Raw genomic sequence first — 21,612 nt, 5'->3', positions numbered from 1 at the left:
AATATAGTGCAGGAAGCAGAGGACGAATTCAAGGGATTTGTGGAGGACAGAAATTACAGGAGCTAGACATATGATGGGTTGCAGTCAGCAGTGACAGAAGGAATAGCCACACATCTGTGTTCAGAGATCCAGAGAAGTTTATGCTACCTAAAAGACGCGATCCTGTAGTATATATAGGATGTATACACATGACCAGGAAGGGTATGGTTTGGTCTCGGCCTTCAAACAGGGAGCCAGCATCATTTCTACGAGAAATAGTCTTGCAGGGTTTCCTAGAGAGTATTGAGACTTAGTGACTTGCCCAAGGTCCCACAGCAAAGTGTGAGTCAGAAAGAACTTGAACCCAGGGCTTCCTGGTTTTAAGGTCAAGTCTTCTGTCCACTGTGACAAGATTTCCTTTCAGGGAAGACAGATAAGGTACAAAAATGTGAAAAGTGCCCTCAAATTAGGAGAGAGAAAGGATATGACAGTACAGGAAAGTCAGCCAAGAAAGCCCAAGGAAGTCATTGAGTTAAACAGGCAAGGACTGCCATGAGTTGAATTCAGATGGGAATCCCTTGTGGGCCAGCCTCACTGGAGAAGCTTCCTGGTCAGGAACTTCAGGTTCAAACATTTGAGCTGTTTTGGTTTTTCCTCCCCCTTCCCCCCCCCCCCAACCCCTTTTAACCATCTTATTTGTTGAGGAAAACACAGTATATGCTAATTGGAGGAGGCAGTACTGAAATTTTTGTGGGTTGCTTCAACCCCAACATCCCTTACAATCAGTACTATTTCTCTATAAGTAGGGGACAATTTTGTTGCAAAATCTCTCTCTGTTCTCAAGTTATTGTTGTTTTTTTTCCCAAGTTTTCTTAATGAGATTTTTCTTTTAAGAATTTACTTTGTAAATATTCATTTTGCTACTAACTAGCTGAGTGCCTTTCAAGTCTTAGGGCCTCAATTTGTTATGAAAAAGGAAGATAAAAGTGTAGCGCATTCTACTAAGAACTGGTTAGAAGGAACCCAAGCTGGCCAGCAAAGCTAAGGCTGACAAAGGGGAATGAATGACCGAACACGTTGTGGTCTATGATTGTGATGGAATACTGTTGTGCTATAAGAAATGAAAGGGGAGGGGGGTTAGTTTCAGAAAAACATGGCATGACTTATGTGAACTGATGCAAAGTGAAGTGAGAAGAACCAGAACATTGTATACAGTAACAGCAGTGTTGTAATGAGGATCAACTGTGATTAGCTACTCTAATCAATACAGTGATCCAAGACAATTCCAAAAGACTCATGATGAAAAAGGCTGTCCATCTTCAGAGAGCGAGCTGATGAACTGAGTGCAAATTGAAGCAATATTTTCTCACTTTATTTTTACAGTATGGCTAATATGGAAATGTTTTGCATGGTTTCTATAATTGTTACCATTTTGCTTGCCTTCTCTGTGGTTGGGGGAGGGGGTGGGAAGGAGGGAGAGAATTTGGAAATCAAAATTTAAAAAGAAAAGAATAGGCCTTACTGGAGTAACTTTTTTTCTGTTTTCAACAGTTTCTAGACTGAGTGGAAGAGGAGAGGATTCTTGGTCAGGGGTGAGACTGCTTGTCTTTGAGGTCCCTGAGGGGACTGAGAATCTGTGATTCCATTAGATCCTGTATAATGCGGTTCCATAGTCCAGAGTTAGACAAATCCTGGGTGCCAGCTCACCGTGGCCCTTAAGGATCTCATCATGGATGCCCGATATTTATCTTCCCTGAAAGCACCAGACAACTGTCAAGTGGATGGGGATGGTGGTAGGAGATAGATGGTAGCAGATGTGTTTAAGAGAGCCGTTTGGTGACGAGTGGGCCCCTCAGGCCAGGAAATACTCGGCTTCATGTACTTAGCTCTCTCTTTTTCAGGGTTTGCAGAAGAGTTTTCCTTCTAGAACTTTCTGCAAACCCTCAATGAGTTATAAATTTGGGTTGCAACTTGATAGTGTGAACTAAACCCTTAGGATCAGCCCCTTTATTTAAGCTGAAGACTTTCAGCTGGGGGCTACTTTTTTGGACTTATTTCTAGATCCAAACCAAATTTGCTCAGCCTGCTTTGGTCTGTTTCAAAAATTAGCAGTTAGGGCTAATTACAGAGGGGATGAAGAGTAAGGTATACATGGGGCCAAAGAAAAAGAGAAGCCATGCTGTGACATGCAAGAAAGAATAAAGCAACCCTCCAGTGAGATAACAGTGACCCACAGGGAATTCCCCTTGGATTTCTTTTTCTTTTCTTTTGTTTCCTTCTTTTTTGTTAATTTTGAAAGGCAAGTGGGGTTAAGTGACTTGCCTAGGATCACACAGCTAGTAAGTGTCAAGTGTTTGGGGCCAGATTTGAACTCAGGTCTTCCTGATGCAGGCTGGTACTCTATCCATTGCACCACCTAGCTGCCCCCCTCCTCTTGGACTTATTATTATGACAGTCTCCAGAATTTTTGTGAATGTGTTGAAAAAGGTCAGCTTCTCATTTGCTGGTTTGTGTGTATGTGTGTGTGTGTGTGTGTGTGTGTGTGTGTGTGTGTGTGTGTGAATGAATATATATAATGGAAACACTTTGAAGACCTTCAGATGAATTTATCTGGTGAAAGAAATGAGTAAGGGAGCTTGCACATGTGTCCTTGAGGGCTGGGATAGTCTTATGATTGGCAGTGCCTTATATATTGTAAGTGCTTAATAAATTAACTAAAAACAAGCATAGTACTGGATATAGAAAAATAGAAATAGCGTGTGTGTGTGTGTGTGTGTGTGTGTGTGTGTGTGTGTGTGTGTGTGTATGTATGTTAGGGCCTGGACCTGTGAATGAATTGGTATAGGGAAGTCCCAGATAAAGAAATTCCCTCTGCCTAGGCAGGTCAGTTCCTGCTCTATAATTTCTAGTCTTAGAGAGTTGCCTGAAATGACTTGCTAAGGGTCACACACTTAGCATGTGTCCTTGGTGGGGTCAGAAGCAGGATTGCTTTTGAAATAATTAGAAAAGAAGATAGAGGTGGGGCAGCTAGGTGGAGCAGTGGATAAAGCACTGGCTTTGGATTCAGGAGGACCTGAGTTCAAATCCGGCCTCAGATACTTGACACTTACTAGCTGTGTGACCCTGGGCAAGTCACTTAACCCCCATTGCCCCACAAAAAAAAAAAAGTTACTGTGCCACAAAGGAAGCTCCCCCCCCCAATATCAGTCAATCAGTAAGTGTTTATTAAGTGTCACCGACATGCCAAGCACTGTGCCAAGTGCTGGAGATGCAAAGAAAAGCAAAAGATAGGCCCTGATCTCAAGGAACTCATAATATATAGGAGTTATTTTAGAGACAATCACATTTGTTCCATCTATGAAAGTAATTTGGAAAGTAGTGTCTCTTCCCTTCCGTCACCCCCACCAACAACCCCATTTGGTGCAGGCATCCTCTGGGGGCGGGAGGACATAACTGTTAACCTTTCAATGCCAAGAAAATGTACTATGATGCAATAATCGAGTCTTTCTTTTTTTAGGTTGTTCTGGAATGGAGTCGGGATCAATATCATGTTCTCTTTGATTCATATAGAGATAACATTGCTGGAAAGTCATTTCAGAATAGGTAAGATTTATTTTGAAGATCATCATTGGACTTGTAGAATGCTTTACATCTTGTAACGTTCATGTATATAAGATACTGTGCTATCCTTTGAGATCCACAGAGGAAGAGTTCTGCAGGTGTCTGCAGAGAGTAACTGCCTCCTTTCCCCACACAGAGTTTTAATGTTTAGTTGAGCTTTCTAGGTTAGTTTAGAATCACCCATGTATTTGATCCAATCTGGATGGGGATTGGAAAGCCAGAACATACGTATAGAGAGTCATAGATGATGGAGATGTCAGCTCTGAGGTAAAATGAGGTGGGGAGGGTGGACTTTGTGGCCTGTAAGGCCCTTTCCAGCTCCAAATTTATTATCCTCTGGTTTTTTGCAAAGAAACCAGATGCTTAGAAAATTGGGTATTAAGAGAGTCTTTAGGGGGCAGCTATGTGGCACAGTGGATAAAGCACCGGCCCTGGATTCAGGAGGACCTGAGTTCAAATCCAGCCTCAGACACTTGACACTTACTAGCTGTGTGACCCTGGGCAAGTCACTTAACCCTCATTGCCCCACAAAACAAACAAAAAGGCAGTCTTTAAATACATGGGTTTGTACTAAGTGTGTGTATCTATAGTTTTGCTTTTAGATAGTATCAAGAGTCATTTGTTTTTATGCCAATGTATTTTCAATTATTAAATTTTGTTAGCAAAAGCTACAGATGGATTATAACATGCAAATATTTCAGTAAACTTTAAAAAATATTGTTCTATGGCATTTTCAGCTTCAGTAGACAATGCTTAAGTTTATACACATTTTTTTCTAATTTGAGTAGCTTAGAAATAGGATTCTAATTTTTTTTTTTATTTAAAAGAACCTAATATGTAAATGTCATTCTTTTCATTTTTCAACCTCTTTTTTGGAAATCCTGAAATCTGTCTATCCTCAGGCTCAGTGTGATCAAAGCTTTTACCCTCTTCTTCATCCAACCTTCTACCTTGCTCATTTCTATTGCTGGCCTTGTCTGTGGCCCCCCCCCCCCTCCTGCCACCCCTGAGTGCTCAGCAGCTGGACTCTTTTTGAAGGCTTCCAGGCAGAGAAGTCCTGAGGCACCCCAGAGCTCTTTTGGGGGATCTTAAATCTGCTCATTTGTGGCTTCTCCTCATTGCCCCATATCCTGTTTCCTGAGACCAAGCAGAATAACTCTGACCCCACCTTCACATGACAGCTCATCAAATATTTGAAGACAGCTGGCATGTGTCTTCCCCCTCCCCCCAACCCTATCCCCATCCTGAAGTCTTCACTCTAGCCCATTTCCATCCATCTCTCTTCGTGTAGTATAATTTCCAGTTCTCTTCCCAGTGTCAGTCAAGCTTATCCTTCTTCAACTGTGATGATGCCTAGAACTGAACTGTGTAATTTGGGGTGCTAGCCTCTCCTTAATGATTTGTCTTGATAAGCCAGATGAAAGTGATCTTTGCCCTCCTTGAATCTTACATCCCTCCCTCAGTCCTTGCTTCCTCTCTCTCTCTCTCTTTTCCTTTCTCTCTTTCTCCCTCCTTCCCCACTTCCTCCTTCCCACCTTCTCTCTCATTCTTTCTTTTCCCCCTTCTCTCTTTCTCTCTCTTCCATGTCTCTGTCTCTCTCTCCCTCTCTCTCACACACACACTTACATTCTAGTTATTTATGTGTCCATATGTTATGTAAACCTGAGCTTGTTTAGAGAGGGTGGGTGGCATAGTGGAGAACACCCTGCGCTGTGAGCTCAAAGATTGAGTTTCCCATCCAGGCTCTGACACTGGCACCATGGTCTTGCTTACTCTGCTGCTAGGGTCTTCATACAACAATATTACCACTAAGTGTCAGCCTCAGTTTCCATGGCTGAAATGTAGGAGCAGTGATAATACTGTCTTAGGGTTGTCCAATTTGAAATGTCCAATAGTCACTTGATGACGTGGAACTGAAGCCCAGGAGAGAGACAGTGTTGGATATACTCATCTGGGAGTTGTTTGCCTACGGTCATAGTTAAATGCATGGGCTCATCTTAGGTGATTACTGAGAGTGTAGAGGGAGAAGAGAAGAGAATGAAGCATGGGGCCTTGGGCAGTACCCACTATGAGGGGCTGTGTGATGGATGATGAGCCAGTAGAGGGTCTAAGGACTGGTCGGACGGGGGGGGGGGGAGGGGGACCCAGAGAGAAGAGAGCATCTTGGAGGAGAAGTTTGTCAACAAATAGGGGGAGGACTCATAGGCCAACGACCTTGGCCAAGTCACCAAGCCTTATAATGGAAGCTGTTGTGTGCTCTGTGATTTTAAGTCCGATATTGTGTTGTAAGTTATTTTTAAGATCTTCTAGGAAAAATCTTTTAGTTTTACCAAAAAATTAATTGTTATACTTTCTGACACGGGATAATGATCCAGCATGAGTCACAGATGATGTAGATGTCAGCTCGGAGACATGCTTATTTCTTATGGTTTACCTATTTGGAAACTCAGATGGTGGTTTAGTGGTTGGAACAAAGCCTCAGATAGAAAAGCCGTGTCTTATCTTAGAGAAACTGCCAACTGACTCACTGACCTTAAGGATGTCACATGGCCACAGTGGGTGCAATTATACAGATGCTCTTTTTTCTTTCCCAGAGCTAACGTTTGGCATGAGCCTCCTTAGCCAGACAGATTTGGAGTTTGGTTCCATAAGCCAGTGTACCTTTTCACATTATCTGGTTTTTGCTATTTCAAGCACTAGTTTCAGACACATCTTGCTTTCCAGGACCAGACTAGCTATGTTTGGAGTAGTTCATCACCACTAAGCTGGTAACTTGGCAAATCCCTGGGTTATGGCCACCTCATGTAACAACAACAAAAGATGCAGAAAAGGTCTTTAGCCCTTTGCTTCTGCATTGAGGGTCAAAGAGGGTGTTAAAATCAGTTTTTTTATTTTTTATTTTTTAGTGAGGCAATTGGGGTTAAGTGACTTGCCCAGGGTCACATAGTTAGTCAGTGTTAAGTGTCTGAGGCCAGATTTGAACTCAGGCACTCCTGACTCCAGGGCCGGTGCTCTATCCACTGTGCCACCTAGCTGCCCCTTAAAATCAGTTTTTAAACTGCCTATAAACAATGACTTATTTAGTTGATATTATAACTAAGATCCTTGTTCACTGACCCAAGAGTGGACAAACTTACTCCAGGGAATCATATCAATCTTGATATTCTTGCCAAAAATGAAACTAGGAGACAAGTATATCGCCCCTCTTTGAATAAGGCAAGTAAAGGAGTTGGTTCTACGTACCATGCATCAAAGATAACAAAAGATTATTTTGTGGGACAGTTTCTCATTTCTTATTGAAGTGCTCCTAATGAGCCTTGACAAAAGGATAACCAAGATAATTGTTGTTCACATGTTATATCTGTTAGATGAGGAAGTGGACAGTTCTACTGGAGGAAAAACTGTGTGACCCCTCCAAATGAAATAATCATATACTTGGTAACCTCTTTGCACAGTTAGGGCCTTGAAAAATGTGTTGGAAGATAGGGTTCCAAGGAATAAGAAAGGAGGCCAAATGATTTAATACAGAAGCCCCTCAGGCCTTCCTCATTGCAGCCCCCCTGCCCCCCAAGCTGAATTACATTCATGTGGAGCAGGGGTTCTCACAGTTTTTGGTCTTAGAGCCCCTTTTACATTTCTGAAAACTCAAGGATTACTGCCTCCCACCCTTCAGCTTTAGGTTTGATATTTACTTAAGTCACTGAATGGGTGTTGCCTCAGACAAACTGAGATCTGGGAAGGAAAGACCGTAGCTTCCAAAGGCCAAGGTCTCCCCCTGCATCTCCAGTCATCCTGGGCTCTGTCTCGCCACTGCACTCAGATGACTCTGCACAGCCCTGCCATCCTTAAATCCAGTTCACTTTCAAGTTAAGACATCATCCTTCTGATGTCATTGGTCCTCTTCAAGATCAAAGGACGAACACCAAGCACCCTCAGATTTATTATTTTAGCATTCTTCTTAGGCTCATATTAGTCTGGTTCTGCTGGTGACCACTTAGGCGACCTCAGTCAAGTCATTGTGCTTTGGGACTTTGGTTTCAAATATAGTTTTACCCATTTATGTGTAAAATCGGGGGTGGGGGTGGAGTCTTTGATTCCATGACTTATGGGAGGGTGGAGAATTGAGGATTAAGACTATCCAGCCCAGGTCACTGAACCACATGAAGACAATAGGGGTTGATGGATGCCCCACCAGATTAGTTTTCATCAAGCATGAGTTGAGAATTTTGTGAAAGAACATTTTCCTATAGCCTGAGTTGAATGAGATTAGATAACCTCAAACTTAATATGCAGCAGAAACTTCCAGGAGGGTTAAAATTTGCATTAGGAACTATTTCACAAGAGTAATAATCAAGTCTTTATGGGATTAGACAAGGTTGGGCAGTTTATAGTGTTAGATTTGGGGACCTTCCCAAAACACTTAAGGCTTTAAGCCGGACTGTTTGTGAGTGATTACTATGATCTCTTGCCTCCCCCAGCTGTGGTAGGCTCAGGAGTACAGACTACTTGCTTGTGGTAGGAAGTAGAATCCATTCATTGTAGTTTCATTGGCAGGGGAATGAAATATAATCTTGGAGAAGGGACCCTCATGGTTTGTTTACCTGCCTTTCATTTCCCTAGAGCATGAATCTTTCCCTGCAATATCCCCAAGATATTATCTAGCCTCTGCATAGATGTCCAGTGATGGGGAACTTGCTGCCTACCTGCTTTGTAGCATCTCCATTATATTGAGAAGCAGTAGTATGGTGTGGAAGGAAGCTGGCTTCAGTCAAACCTAAGTTCAAGTCCTGTTTCTGACACATACTGACTGTGTGATGTTGGTTGAGGGACTTACCTCTTTTCTGTGGCCAGGGAAACTCCACTACCTTGAGCTGCTGCTTTGCTGGGGGGAATTGCCTCCCTGGGAGTTTCCACACTTATGAAGTCACAGGGGCAGTCCTTTGTTAGGGAATTCTTTCTGCCACTACAATTCTACCCGGTGTTCCTGGTTCTGCCTCTTAGAACTAAGCAGGACAGGTTTCCACAGTGGGGTATCCCCATCCCCAGCCCTTCATGAGGCTAAACAAGGAGGACTTTTTCTGTATGAATGGAAGGTGTGATCTCCAGGCCTTTCACCTTGTTGGTCACCTGCCCTATGACCAATTCCAGTTTTTCCATGTTCTTTTTCTTTCTTTCTTTCTTTTTGTGGGGCAATGAGGGTTAAGTGACTTGCCCAAGGTCACACAGCTAGTAAGTGTCAAGTGTCTGAGGTCAGATTTGAACTCAGGTCCTCCTGAATCCAGGGCTGGTGCTTTATCCATTGTATCACCTAGCTGTCCCCTTTTTCCATTAAAAAAAAATCAGGACAGTATTTGCCCATCTCCAGACTTGATTCCAACGTGCCTGCCAACTGAGAACACTTGCAGGGAAGCAATGTTTATAGAAAATTAAATACAAAACACTCAAGATTTTGTCACATGCTTTGCTGAGAAATAGGTATATTGTCCTGAGGACTTTCCCCTGATATACCACTCAACCTCGAATAAAGAATGAGGTTTGTCTGGCATGAGCTTTCTCACTTAACCCATGGAAGCTCATTTCTTTATCCATTTGATGTGGAAGACGCTTGCACTGGGAATTGAGAAATCTGAGTTCTAGACTTGTCACTCTGTTAAATTTCCCTATATGGAATACTTAACACCAGTATTCTTCCCGTGATATTATTTGATTATGAATCATAGAACACCTTGTTATTTGAAGACTTGAGACTATTAGCAATTAAGAAGGTGTAGCATATCTCAAAGATAATTTAACTGCAGGAAGTAACATCAGTGATATCCAGGAACCATAGACTCAGAGAAGGAAGTGTATCAGTCATGTTCCAATAGCAAGACTTAGCAGATGGGTAGCCTGAGTGAGGGTGACACAGGAACTGAGGCATAGCAAAAAGGAAGAGACCGCTAAGAAGGCCTCCGGCCATGGGGAGGATCCTCTGTGGAGACTTTGTGTGAGGACGTGGGCAAAACAATCAGCTTGAGAAGGCATGGAGGGGAGATAGCATCCCGAACTGCAGTTCAGATTTTGGAAAAGTCATTTTACTCGCCTGAATTTCCTTATCGGTAAAAACGGGTCTGGGGGCTGGGGAAAAACCACGATTAACAAACACATATTGGGTGCTTTCTGTGTTCAAAAGACTTCAGAGTAAAATGCCTTAAGCTCACCATTCAGTGGTCTTTACTATTCTAGGGGGAACTTTACATTTAAACTCATTTCTCATTTTATTCAGTCTAGTCTTGATCACATCAGAAGGTTAGACATTCTGATAACAAGAATACTTGGAACTAAACCCAAGAATGTCTTCTTTTCTCTTTTTTCTTTCTTTTTTCTTCCTTCCTTCCTCCTCCACACCCCATATCAGAGAATGAGTACTTTGTACCCCAGTGCTTCATTTTTATGCCTTAGTTGCCAGGAAATTGGTCAACTCTTAGGGCTCTACAGTAGTAATTAGCTATTTACTGTAGAACTCTGGCATGGTCTTTGTTCCATTTTTTATCTATTTCAGCTGCCTAGGTAGATTATAAAACAGCCACACCTTCTATGCAAAGACTTCACTCAACAGACTGCCCAAAGGGTTCATGACCCAAGAGAGGTAAAGAAGGCCCTGCTGTAGATCCTAATTCAGTATTTTAATATGACAGTAAGAAATAAGCACCATAAATGTATGAACTATATTTTTATAATCATTCAGAAGCAGGCCAGAGAACCTGCTAATTTGGCATTTGTGGTAATTTAGAAAAGATATCCACTATCTTTGGGGGGGGGGGGAGCTGAGAACAAAAAAATTATGCTTCAATCTGTATTCAGATACCATCAGTTCTTTCTCTGTGGATGGATTGCATTTTTCATAAGTCCTTTAGAGTTGTCTTGGATCATTGTATTGCTGAAAATGACTAAGTCATTCACAGCAGATCATCTTACAACATTCTTAGAATTTTAAAGGGAAGGTGTTCGACTTAAAAACTTTCTTCCTTTTTTTTTGGTGGGGCAATGAGGGTTAAGTGACTTGCCCGGGGTCACACAGCTAGTGTCAAGTGTCTGAAGCAAGATTTGAACTCAGGTCCTCCTGAATCCAGGGCAAGTGCTTTATCCACTATGCCACCTAGCTGCCCCAACTTAAAAGCTTTCAAAGGGCTTTAAAAGAGCCCATCTACATTCAAATAATTATTTTGCTAATTTCCATTTTCCTTCATTAATGTTGGCCTCAAGGGCCTGCATACTTTCTTAGCCAAGGGTCTGTGTCTTGCTTGTGGAGCTTTAAGATAGTTGATTATAAATCAAATAATTCTAAATACATTGGATAGCTTACTATTTAAAGGAACTATATTATGAATTCTTTTTATAAAGGGAAAGTTACCCCCTCTCTTCCATTTATTTTCTTTGTGTAAATCGAGATTTTTCTATATCGATTTGCTTTGGAGATTGGTGTATTTGCTATATGTAAAAGCTAAGACCCAAACTAAGGTCCCTTCTAGCTCTAAATCAATGGTCCCAACATACTAACTGCGCAGCTTTTTGCTGCTTCGGGTAGATCCTTCCCCAGTTTGACTTAAATTAAGGAGGTTTCACTGTTTTTGAAAATGTGTCTATTTGGTACTTTACAAATGGAGTTCATTACTGCCCAACAGGCACTTTTAGAAACTTAATCATGAGGCTTTTATAACTTGTTGATTCAAACTTTTATTCTAAGTTTTTGTTGTAATACACGTAGAAAATTTAATCACCAGTGTTGTATGGGCCTTTGTCCTGCAGGCTCTGTTTGCCTATGCCCATCGATGTGGTCTACACCTGGGTAAATGGCACTGATGTTGAGCTGCTTAAAGAACTGCGACAGGTGAGAGAACAGATGGAGGAAGAGCAGGAAGCAATGAGGTAAGTTTGGAGCCCACCCTCCATGACTCTCCCCAAAAGCCTCTTGCTATCAGCATCTGGAGAGATTGGGCTTTAAGGTGACTAGCACAAAATTATCTTAAGGTAATGTAAACACATCCATTCTCCCCTCAGAGTTGTGGCATTTAAAGGAGTAAGCAGTCTGTTTATTATGAGGATATAGATTTTAGTTCTCTTCAACTGAACAATGGCTCATTTTCTTGGAAGTTTAAAACAATTAATTTTTAGTTACTTTAATTCTGCCAGATTAGTCTCTGGCCTCTCAAGGAAGTTGTCTCCCCTTTGTTGGGGAGGGGTGGTTTCCACGTAGCATGTACTTGCTGCTCCCTCCCCTGTCTCTTAGTTTCTTTCCCTGACTGCCTTGGAGACTCAGCTCAAATCTTACCTTCTAAAAGATATTTCTGGTCCCTGCCATCTGCTGACGTCGTCCCCTTTCGGATTATTTTCATATACTCTTATCTTATATGCACCTAGACGTATTATTATATACTATTTCCCCCAGGAGAATTTATTCTTCTTGAGGGCAGGGACTGTGCTTTTTTTGCTGTTATCTAGTGTTTGGCACACAGTAAGTGCTTAATAAATGCTTGACCTTTTATCATCATTAACTGCTCATAATTGGCTCATCAGACATTGTTTCTCTTTCTGACACCAATTGAACTTCCTTATGTATATATATATATATTCTATGGTGACCTTAATTTTATTGTTTTTATTTAGAGAAATCCTTGGGAAGAATTCCACAGAACCCACAAAGAAAAGGTAATCTTATCCATTTTCTCTGAGTAAGAGTTGAAAAATAAAAACAATTTCATTATTATATATTAGTTATAGTCATACTATACTATATTCATTATGTATAGTAATAATGTATGTAATAGTGATATTCCATATTAGTCATAATTTGTGTGCACTGGTCAGTACATATTTGAGAGGACAAAGAGTTTCAAGCCATGAATTCTCCTGCCATTTATGAAGTTGATGCTACTAGATTTGGTCACATCATGGTCTAGTGGCATATTCTGGCCTCAGATTGAGGGTAAAACCATTTATTTGGGGGAGAGAAGGGCAGGTAGGAGTTACAGTGATTAATGAAGGTTCTGAAGAAGCCAAAGAAAACTACTGGGATATAGGAGGCCTTGCAACGGTGACAGTGACGCTGACGATGATGTAACTTAGTTTACTCTGCCATTGTGTCTGTGGACAGGGGTTGGTCTCTCCCAGCATCAGACTCCACAACTGCAAAATGAGGCTAACTTGTACACAGCTGCAGATAATGATGTTGGGGTTTTTTTTTTTCCCCTCTAATGCACTTCAGATGCTGTAAGCCTCAGATGCTGTAAGGATGTGAATTATTAGTTTCTTTGACACCTAACAGTGAATAAATGTGTAAGAATTATTTTTAAAATGTTAATCCAGATCAGTAGCTAGTTTTATTATTCTGGGAGGAAATGAAGGGAAACACTAACCTTAAAGTTGTCTTTATTTCCTTGAATCTTGATGTTCTTGATAAAAATGCTTGTCAGTAAATCCTCCTCACTTTTCAAAGGATACAGATAAAAAGCAGCACAATTGAACACCATCACTATACCTTTCATTGTTGGATTGGTTTTTCAGCGCTCTTAATGATAATGTTGGTATTTCTTTCCAGTGAAAAGCAATTAGAATGTTTGCTCACCCACTGCATTAAAGTGCCCATGCTCATACTGGACCCTGCCCTGCCTGTCAACATCAGTCTGAAGGAGTTGCCGTCCATTTACCCTTCTTTGCAATCAGCTAGTGACACGTTCTACGTTGCCAAACCTAAAAACCCATCAACTAATGTTTCCGTCGTCGTTTTTGATGGTCAGAAGGAAGGTAAGCTCCTTTTTATTGGTCTGAAGAAATTATAGCAATTAGCTCATTTGAGATTTGTATTAAAATATTTCGCACACAATTGAATCAGTGTTAGAAGAACCAAAAAAAGAGACTAGTGAACAGAAAATGATTTAGAAATATTTTAGAGAAATGATTGTCGAGAAAGTGATTTTCTAAAAAGCTAGTGCTTTCAGTCCCGTTTTAGGGAGAGATAATGTAGTTCCCTTTCTATAGGGATTGGACTTGCACTGTGATTTTATTGCTGTAGGGAACTCACACAGGTGCTTATTAATTGCTTGTTTCCTTCCCCATATAAGGAAACTCCCTTTACCAGTGAAGGTCGGTGCCTTCTCTGTAACTTCAGAGTCATAAGAGACTGCTCCTACAACAGAGATGTTCACAGCTTGTTCAAGGTCACATGGCCTGTTTGTGTCCAAGCTTGTACTTGAACCCTATTCTCCTCAGTCCTAGGTCAGTTCTTTCTCCACAATGCCATGCAGTACTTCAGGTGATAGTTTTACCTTAGACTTTTAGCTTTTACAAATTTTTGCTACTGACCATTATGTTGTATAGGGCAACTAGGTTGTACAGAGGATAGAGCTCTGGGCCTAGAGTCAGAAAGACCTGAGTTCAAACCTGGCCTCTGACACTTACTAGCTGTGTTACCCTGGGCAAGTCACCTGTTTCCCTCAGTTTCCTCCTCTGGACTATGAGCTGGAGAAGACAGTGGCAGACCACCCTGGCATCTTTGCCAAGGAAACCCCAAATGGGGCTACGGAGAGTTGAACAGGGAACAGCAGCATTGTATTGTATGCTCCCCACTCTCCACCACCCCACCACAGTATAGTATAAATGTTTCTACGTGGCCACACCCCGCACTGCTGCAGGGCAGCTCTTTGATTCCTTTCTTGTTGACCTGGTCATGTGGTGGTGTTCCCCAAGCCTTCATCTCACCCACCTACCCTGCCCCCAACAGGCGACCTTGGCCTGCTGCTTTACAGACAGGTAGCAAAGTCATCTGTGACAAGATCACTTAAAACTCCCCTCCTCCCTCCTTCCAAAGCCGTTTGTGTTCTCACCTCTGCTTCCCTTCTTTCCTTCTCTGGGGCAAGAGACCTTCTTCCTTGTTAATAACTAATAATAATAACAACCACAATTATTATTGTTTTTATATAGTCTTGCATAAATGATCTCATGTGAGCCAAACAACAGCCTTATGAAGTTACAGGAATTATTGTTCCCATTTTATAGATGAGGAAAACAAGTTTCAGGTTAATTGATTTGCCCAGGGTTACAAGCTAGCAAGTATCAGAAGTGGGGTTCAGACCCAGGTATCTCTTATTACAACTCCAGAGCTTTGTCCACTTGGCTACACCATGTTTCATCTGACCTCTTCACCTGGGTTCTGGGTTCCAGTTCCTTGACCTTGTTCTCTCAGTCATCCTAGTCATAGACTGAGACTGCCAAGGAAGACTGTATCTTAATGGGGCTTCCTATTTCTGCTCCTTTCACATGCCAGGCTTTCACACCTCTATCATCTTATCCTTAGATATACTTCTGTCTCAGACCTGTAGTGGCTACTTATTGTTTACTGAACAAAATCTAAACTCCTTGTCCTGCCATTCAAGGCTTTCTACAATCTGGTGCCACCTTAATTCCTCTCCAGTCCAAACTCATATACCTTCCTTCCATGGACTCCATACTCTAGCCAAATTTGACTGTGTGTTTCCCTGTTTGGACCCTGTATTTCTTTACTCATCACGTACTCTACATGTGGAGTGGCCTGCCTCTGCTTTCTGCCCACCACCTTTCCTGATTTCACTCCCTCTCCAATCATTAGTATTGGATCTCACATGGTACTTTGTTTATCTTTGATAAACATTATTTTATGCTTCAGTTTTTGGTGGAAGAATTGTATCCCCCTCCTAGACTTTGTTAAGAGTGGGATGAGGACTAAGAAAAGGCCAGAGAATTGATCAGCAGAGAGCCCATGGGTACCCTTGGAGAGAGCAGAGAAGGCCTGTCTGCCAATGACTGAAGTGTTTGAGAAGTGAGGAAATGGAAGCCACAAGCCTGGATGACCCTTAGGAAGTTTGGCTGTGCAAGGGAGAAGAAGGAAAGGGTGATCGCTTGATGGTGGTGCAAGGTCTGTGAAGGTTTTTTGTAGTATCCAGAACCCTGGATGTGCTTGTAGGAATCGGGGGAAGAGATGAGGCCACAGTGACGAATGGCCCAGCTTCCCAGGCCAACAGGGAATGGGGTCCAGGGCACGAGGGGTGGGCCGGGCTTTGGCAGGGAGGCTGGCCACCACAGGAAGAGAAAAGAGAGGAGAATGTGAGGGACTAGAGGTATGGACGAGGGGAGAAGGAGCTTGTGGTGGATGACATCTTTCGTCTCATTACATGAGGAGGCCAAGTTCTGTCTTGGGTGGGAAGGAAGAAGAATGTATACTGTAAAAAATAATAATAAAAAAACAGAATGTGTGCTGTAGGGGCTTTGAGAGGATGAAGCTTGGGACTGAAGGGAGCGTGGTAGAGAGTTAATCTGGGAAGAAGAGAGGATTTAATGTAGGAATTCGTACCATGGATTAGTACCAACCGATCTCTGTGCCATGGATTCCTTTGGCAGTCTGTGGCTGCCTCCTCTGAATCATGGTTTTAAATACATAAAGGAGTGTGTGTGTGATTGATTGATTACAAAAAACCAGTTCTATCAAAATACAGTATAGCCTTCTACAGGTCAAGAACTTAGAGTTTAATATATAGTGGTGAGCATCCAGTTAAAATTAGATTTCCTAAATTGGTAATGGACCCAGTGGTTATTGAAACACACTTTAACATGATACAGGTAAGAATGTAGAAAACGAAGGTTGAGGCTTGATGGACAAAGGGGAAAAGAGGCAAAATATTCAAGGGTAGAGAATAGTAGAGGACTGATTTGGTGCTGATAGAGTTAGAAGTCTAGGGAGTGGAGCATTGTCCAAAGAGGGATATTGCACTGGGAGCACAGGGGCAGGACTTTTGGTCACAGAGGAATTTCAGAGTTCTGAGTCACAGAGGTAGCAGTTCTTTAAATCCTCAAGGCCAGCTAGCAAGTCCAGAGTTGTAGCTCTTCTGAAATAGGTCTTACCCCACTTTACACAATCAATCTCATCCTTAATCATTCTGGGTAAAACAAAGTTCTGTAAATCAAATTCTATTTTAAGTTCACTTTGAAGAAATCTTATGTTTTCTGTCAGTTCAGATTTTTAAATTTAGAATTTGCTTTAAGTGAGATCACTTAAGTTTTATCAGAAAATAAAGTTAAGTTGTGATTTATTAGTTCTGTGAAGCAAACCCTATTGGGTTTTGTAGTATAGCTGATATTTAAAGATTTTGAGCTTGAGAAGAGATAGAATTGACTATAGTTTTGTGATTGGGACTGAATGCGGTGTGACATCCAAGTGGGAAATTAATTTAATGCAATATCAAATTATTCTGAATTATTGACTTTTGGAGCTAGAAGAAGACTTAAAGGGACAGTTGTCTGAATTCTGCTTTCAGTTAAACTTGTAGTTTCAAGTTCTCAACTCGACACTCAATCCAACCCTTAATTCTAGCTGTTCTTTCCTTTTCTTCCTTGCTCTCCCTTCCCACTGTTCCTCTACATGTTTATACCCTTGACTATCTTGTCCCTGTAATCATCCAGCGTGGCATTTTCAGATTTTTTTTTTTTTGGTCTGGACCTATGATTTCTTGGTCTTGGGGATCTCCGTGGGGAAGCCACCTCAACCAAAGCAGATGGCCTTTTGCCTTGCTGCCCGTGGCCCTGAAAGGTTAAGTAATTTGCCCAGGGCAGTGCAGCTGGTATTTGTGAGAGGTGGAACCTGGTTCCCAAGTGTTGCTGACTGTGAGGCCAGCTCTATCCACCATAGCACACCACTGCTCCCGTCACAGTCCATCCCTGCAAAATCTTCACTTTCTTTATTTCACTCCCCTGCCATAAAATATGAGTCTAGAAAAGAGCAGCAGCTTGGGGAAATAGGAAATCTGCTAGATTTACTCTTGGAGGGCCTGGATTCAAATCTCCTCTCTGCCGCTTATCACCGGTGTGACCTAGAACAAGTCACTTCACCTTGGGACTAGATGTTGTCCTCCAGAATTCCTCCAAGTGGGATGTCTGATTCTGTGATCCCTCCTTGGACCTCAGTTTCCAAATCTGTAAAGTTAAAGAGAGTGGGCCTTGAAGGTACCTCCCAGTTCTAAATCTACGATTCTTTGATGGTTATTGTCGGTTTATTTATTGTCTCAAGTATAAACTGCTTGGCTTGGCTTCTAGCATGCTTCATCATCTAGTCCCACCTGAATTATCCAGGCTCCATTATCCTAGTTTTTTAATCATTATTCTCCACTTTAGAGACAACCATCTACTGTGTGAAGATGCTCTGACCCGTCTTGGCTATTTGACCTTGGGCCAGTCTGTCCCTGAACATCTCTGAGGTTGCAAGTTGTAGATTAATAGAGGGAGTTTCATGCCCTTGGAGTTCTCTGTAACAACCAATCCACAACTCTGGTTCTTTGGCCGAGCCCCTAACACCCGTCTCTGCCTTTATCTGAACTTGCCCCCAATATAGAAAATGCTCCTAATTTCCCATTGCTGTAACTTTGCTGTTGTCGCTCCTGTTTGGACAGCCCTGCCCACATCCTGCCCATGCTTTAAAAGACTTTCTTGCGGATCATCTCTTTGTCAAAGCCTTCCTGAACTGCTCTGGCACTAGTGGACGTCTCGGGGGGTCTCAATGCCTTGCTTAGTCTATAGTGTTTTGTGTTGTTCCAAAACAATTTTGCGTCTTAATTTTGTCCCCCCAGCTAGCTTGTCCTCCACTTGTTTTGTGTGTTTGGCACAGAGTGGATTCTCATTCCATGTCATGATTGTATTTTGTAGTTGAAGAGGTCCAGGCTGCAATGCTGAAAGGAGCCAGCAAACAGTCCGTGTGGAGGGGCTACCTGGTAGGTGACCCACGTTACTTACGTGTAACAGCATCAGAGATCCATGCCCCTTGGCTTGGAGAAGCTCTTGGCATTCGTGTTCTCGGCTCCCTGGTGTGCTAATGTTAATGTGAAGCTAAATTGCTCCTGGCACTGTGACTGAGGCATGTGCAGAGTGACGTCTTCATTCATTTTCTCATCTCTGAGGTCCTCTCCACGAGTCACAGATAGAGCTCTAAAGTGAAAAAGCCATAGAACTGGGATGGATGTATTTTGTCTTCTTTCAGACGACAGACAAAGAAGTCCCAGGCCTGGTGCTGATGCGGGACTTGGCTTTTCTGAGCGGATTTCCACCAACATTCAAGGAAACAGAACAGCTGAGAGCAAAGCTCCCGGAGAACCTGTCCTCTAAAATAACACTGGTAAGGATGTGGAGGGGAGGGAAGTTGAATATAGGAGGAACCGGACATTAATTAAAGAACATAGACTGGCCCCGGGCCCCCTCCGTGAATGGAATGTGGGTCCAGGGGAAGAAGGCAGGGAGTCCTCAGCCTTGGTCCTTGTGGTCACTGCGGCTTTCCAGGACAGGGTTCAGAACCAAGGCAAAGATCAGATGAGGGTCTGGGAGCAGCCAGAGTGTGTGGGGGGGATGTGACCAGGGCCTGCTCTGGTTTACTCTCTTTATACACGGTTTTCACCTACTGTGTGTTAGAAATAGCAGATTGGAGGGGGACGAGGGTATCGTTTTAGAGACAGGTCTCCTAAAAATGGCCACTGATGCTATTGAGGCTGTCTCCCCCCTTCTCTTTCTTTCTCTCTCTCTGTCTCTCTCTCTCTCTCTCTCACACACACACACACACACACACACACATGTGCACGCACACATGCACAGAAATAGGCAGGACCTAGGGCTTGTTTCTCTCCCAGGAGCTGGCTGTGTTACCTCACCAACAAAAAGTTCTCTCTGTATTGAGTACTTACTGTGAGCAGAGCCCTGGTCTCTGAATGGAGGAGGTTCAGAGTTTAAAAGGGTTTCATAATTTAGTGCTTATCTTTATGGAAAGTGCATCGGAAAATTGATGGGAAAGGCTGCTGAATACCTGCCCCAGGCCAGGGGAGACCTCAGGGAGGAGGTGACCATGGGGGTGGATCAGGGATTCTCCAGGTGATGGAGGGGAGGTCGGGGGGCATTTCACACACAAGGAATTTGAGAGATGGGAGACTACTGAGTGTAGCTGGGGAAGGTGGGCCGTGTGACAAGGATCGGAGACTACACTGACTAAACCTGGATTCAGTTTTGGGCAGCCATGGTTCACTGTTGGCTTTTCCAGACTCTGTAGTTGAGTAAAACCTCCCTCTTGCTCTTTTTTTCCTCATGAGTTCTAAGCCTCCATCATTCTAAACTTGTGTGGTTGATGCTTTAAACCTTTCAGAGCCAAAGCTCAGAAACCAGAGATGGTCCAGTCCAAGAACTGCTGAAACCAGAGACTAGACATACCTGCAGAGGTGGGGTAATGAGCAGTCTAGACAGGTGGGTGGAGCAGCCAGCAAGCTTGGCAGTAGTCAGGCAGCTGCTGGCCAGGTGAGGCCTCCGTGTGTCCTGGTGTGCGGATTGAGGCATTGTCACATGAGGTTTGTAGTGAGCAAGGCAGAGGTCAAGAGAAGCATAGTGGTCATGCTTGAGTCTGATGGACACATGCCCCCACGGGACTGGAGACGGGCCTGCTGAGAAAAGTTGGTGCTCACTTACAGAATTGTATGGAGCAGGAGCTTATGGGGTCTTGTTTTTCTTTGCATTGATTGGGTGGAGAGCTCAGAGCAGGACGGAAGCTGGTAGAGATGCAGCAGCAGGGAAAAGATCTGATGCTCACAGAACTAACGTGGTCTTTAGTTAGCCCCACTAGGGTCCAGGCGGTTACTCCCTGTCATTCCTTCAGACCTGTCAGGATAATGCACCTGAGCCTCATCTGTAAGCTGGCTCAGTGTGAGCATCACAGCAACTAGGAACAGTTAGGTGGTGAAGTGGGTAAAGCACCGGCCCTGGAGTCAGGAGGACCTGAGTTCAAATCTGGCCTTAGATACTTGACACTTATTAGCTGTGTGACCCTGGGCAAGTCACTTAACCCCCATTGCTTTAAACATCTGGGGCCATCTCCAGTTGTCCTGATCTCTATTTTGTCACTGGATCCATATGGCTCTGGAGAAGAGAGTGAGGTTGGTAACCCATGCACAGTCCTCCCTCACTTAAATCCAATTTACTGCAAGTCATGGCATTATCTTCTCTGAGAATGAAAGACAGACAACAACAACACAGCCACAAGATTATAAAGATCTCTAAATGAGGTGATAGCTATGTACATAGGGGCCTGGCTTATCTGGCACTTTGCCTTTTGGTGTTTCATTTGCAAGTGTGATGATGAGCCCAGGATCTGTGTATTCCTCCAAGTAAGGACAGTGCCCTGCCTACCACTGGAGGCCTTCCCCGTGGTGTTGGCCCCTCCAGTAGGTCTGTTTTTCAGCTCACCCTTCCTCATCTTGTTCCCAAGAATTATCATGAGGATCAGCTCTCAGTCTTCAAAAATGAACTGGTTAGTTCTTTGTGAACCTGCATCTGCTGCTTCTCCTTCCTTTGTTTAGAGTGCTGTTGCTCCCCCCCCCCCCCCGCCCGTTTTAATACTTAGAGCTTTTCTGTAGAGTGAATCACCTATCAGGCTTGCCAGGTTCTTGTGTCTGGGCTCCACATTTATTTAAATGAACTGAGAGGAAATCTCCAGGACCAAACAGGTTATCATCAGAGAGAAGTGGGGCATGTCATCAGGGAGCGCCATCTCTTGTCTCTGAACCATTCCAAAGGGCAGGAGCTGTTCCGAGAACCTGGAGACTGTGTCTGTATAAAAAAGGGGGATGAATGTGGAGCCCCCTCTTCTCTTCCTTCTTATCTTGGGCTCTGCTTTTCTCTTTCAGCATTTTTTCTCCTTCCCAGATTTTCAGGTCATTCTCTTTCAGAGGCAGAATTCATCAGGCTTATTATCCATCTCAAGCATTACATCCATCTCTTCTTTCCTACCCATCTTGGTCGGGGCATAGCTGAATCTCAGCTTTGTGAGATTCACTTTCCTCTGTCTATAAAATAACAACATTGAATTAGAGACTGGTTCTTTTCAGACCTGAAATGGGGCATATTTCACCTGGCAGCCACATTGGTTCTTTTCAATAAACCTTTCTTTTCCTTTTGGGATTATTGGGGATTGTATAAGATTTC

General features: G+C 43.0%; 1 protein-coding gene across 4 annotated transcripts in view; it reads left to right on the top strand.

Moving 5' to 3' along the window:
• The window catches only part of GNPTAB (N-acetylglucosamine-1-phosphate transferase subunits alpha and beta), a 77,245-nt gene that overhangs the window by 13,652 nt on the left and 41,981 nt on the right, over positions 1–21,612 (top strand). For all 4 annotated transcript variants that reach the window (XM_043966855.1, XM_043966854.1, XM_043966852.1 and 1 more), the window contains exons 2-7: positions 3,497–3,582; positions 11,389–11,508; positions 12,247–12,288; positions 13,178–13,383; positions 18,307–18,371; positions 18,638–18,772. In XM_043966855.1, coding sequence (XP_043822790.1) covers positions 3,497–3,582; positions 11,389–11,508; positions 12,247–12,288; positions 13,178–13,383; positions 18,307–18,371; positions 18,638–18,772 — 654 coding nt within the window. The remainder of the gene's footprint in view (positions 1–3,496; positions 3,583–11,388; positions 11,509–12,246; positions 12,289–13,177; positions 13,384–18,306; positions 18,372–18,637; positions 18,773–21,612) is intronic.

Source organism: Dromiciops gliroides, chromosome 5 (assembly GCF_019393635.1).
Source record: "Dromiciops gliroides isolate mDroGli1 chromosome 5, mDroGli1.pri, whole genome shotgun sequence".
Taxonomy (NCBI): Eukaryota; Metazoa; Chordata; class Mammalia; order Microbiotheria; family Microbiotheriidae; genus Dromiciops; species Dromiciops gliroides.
This window is presented reverse-complemented; position numbering and strand designations above follow the sequence as displayed.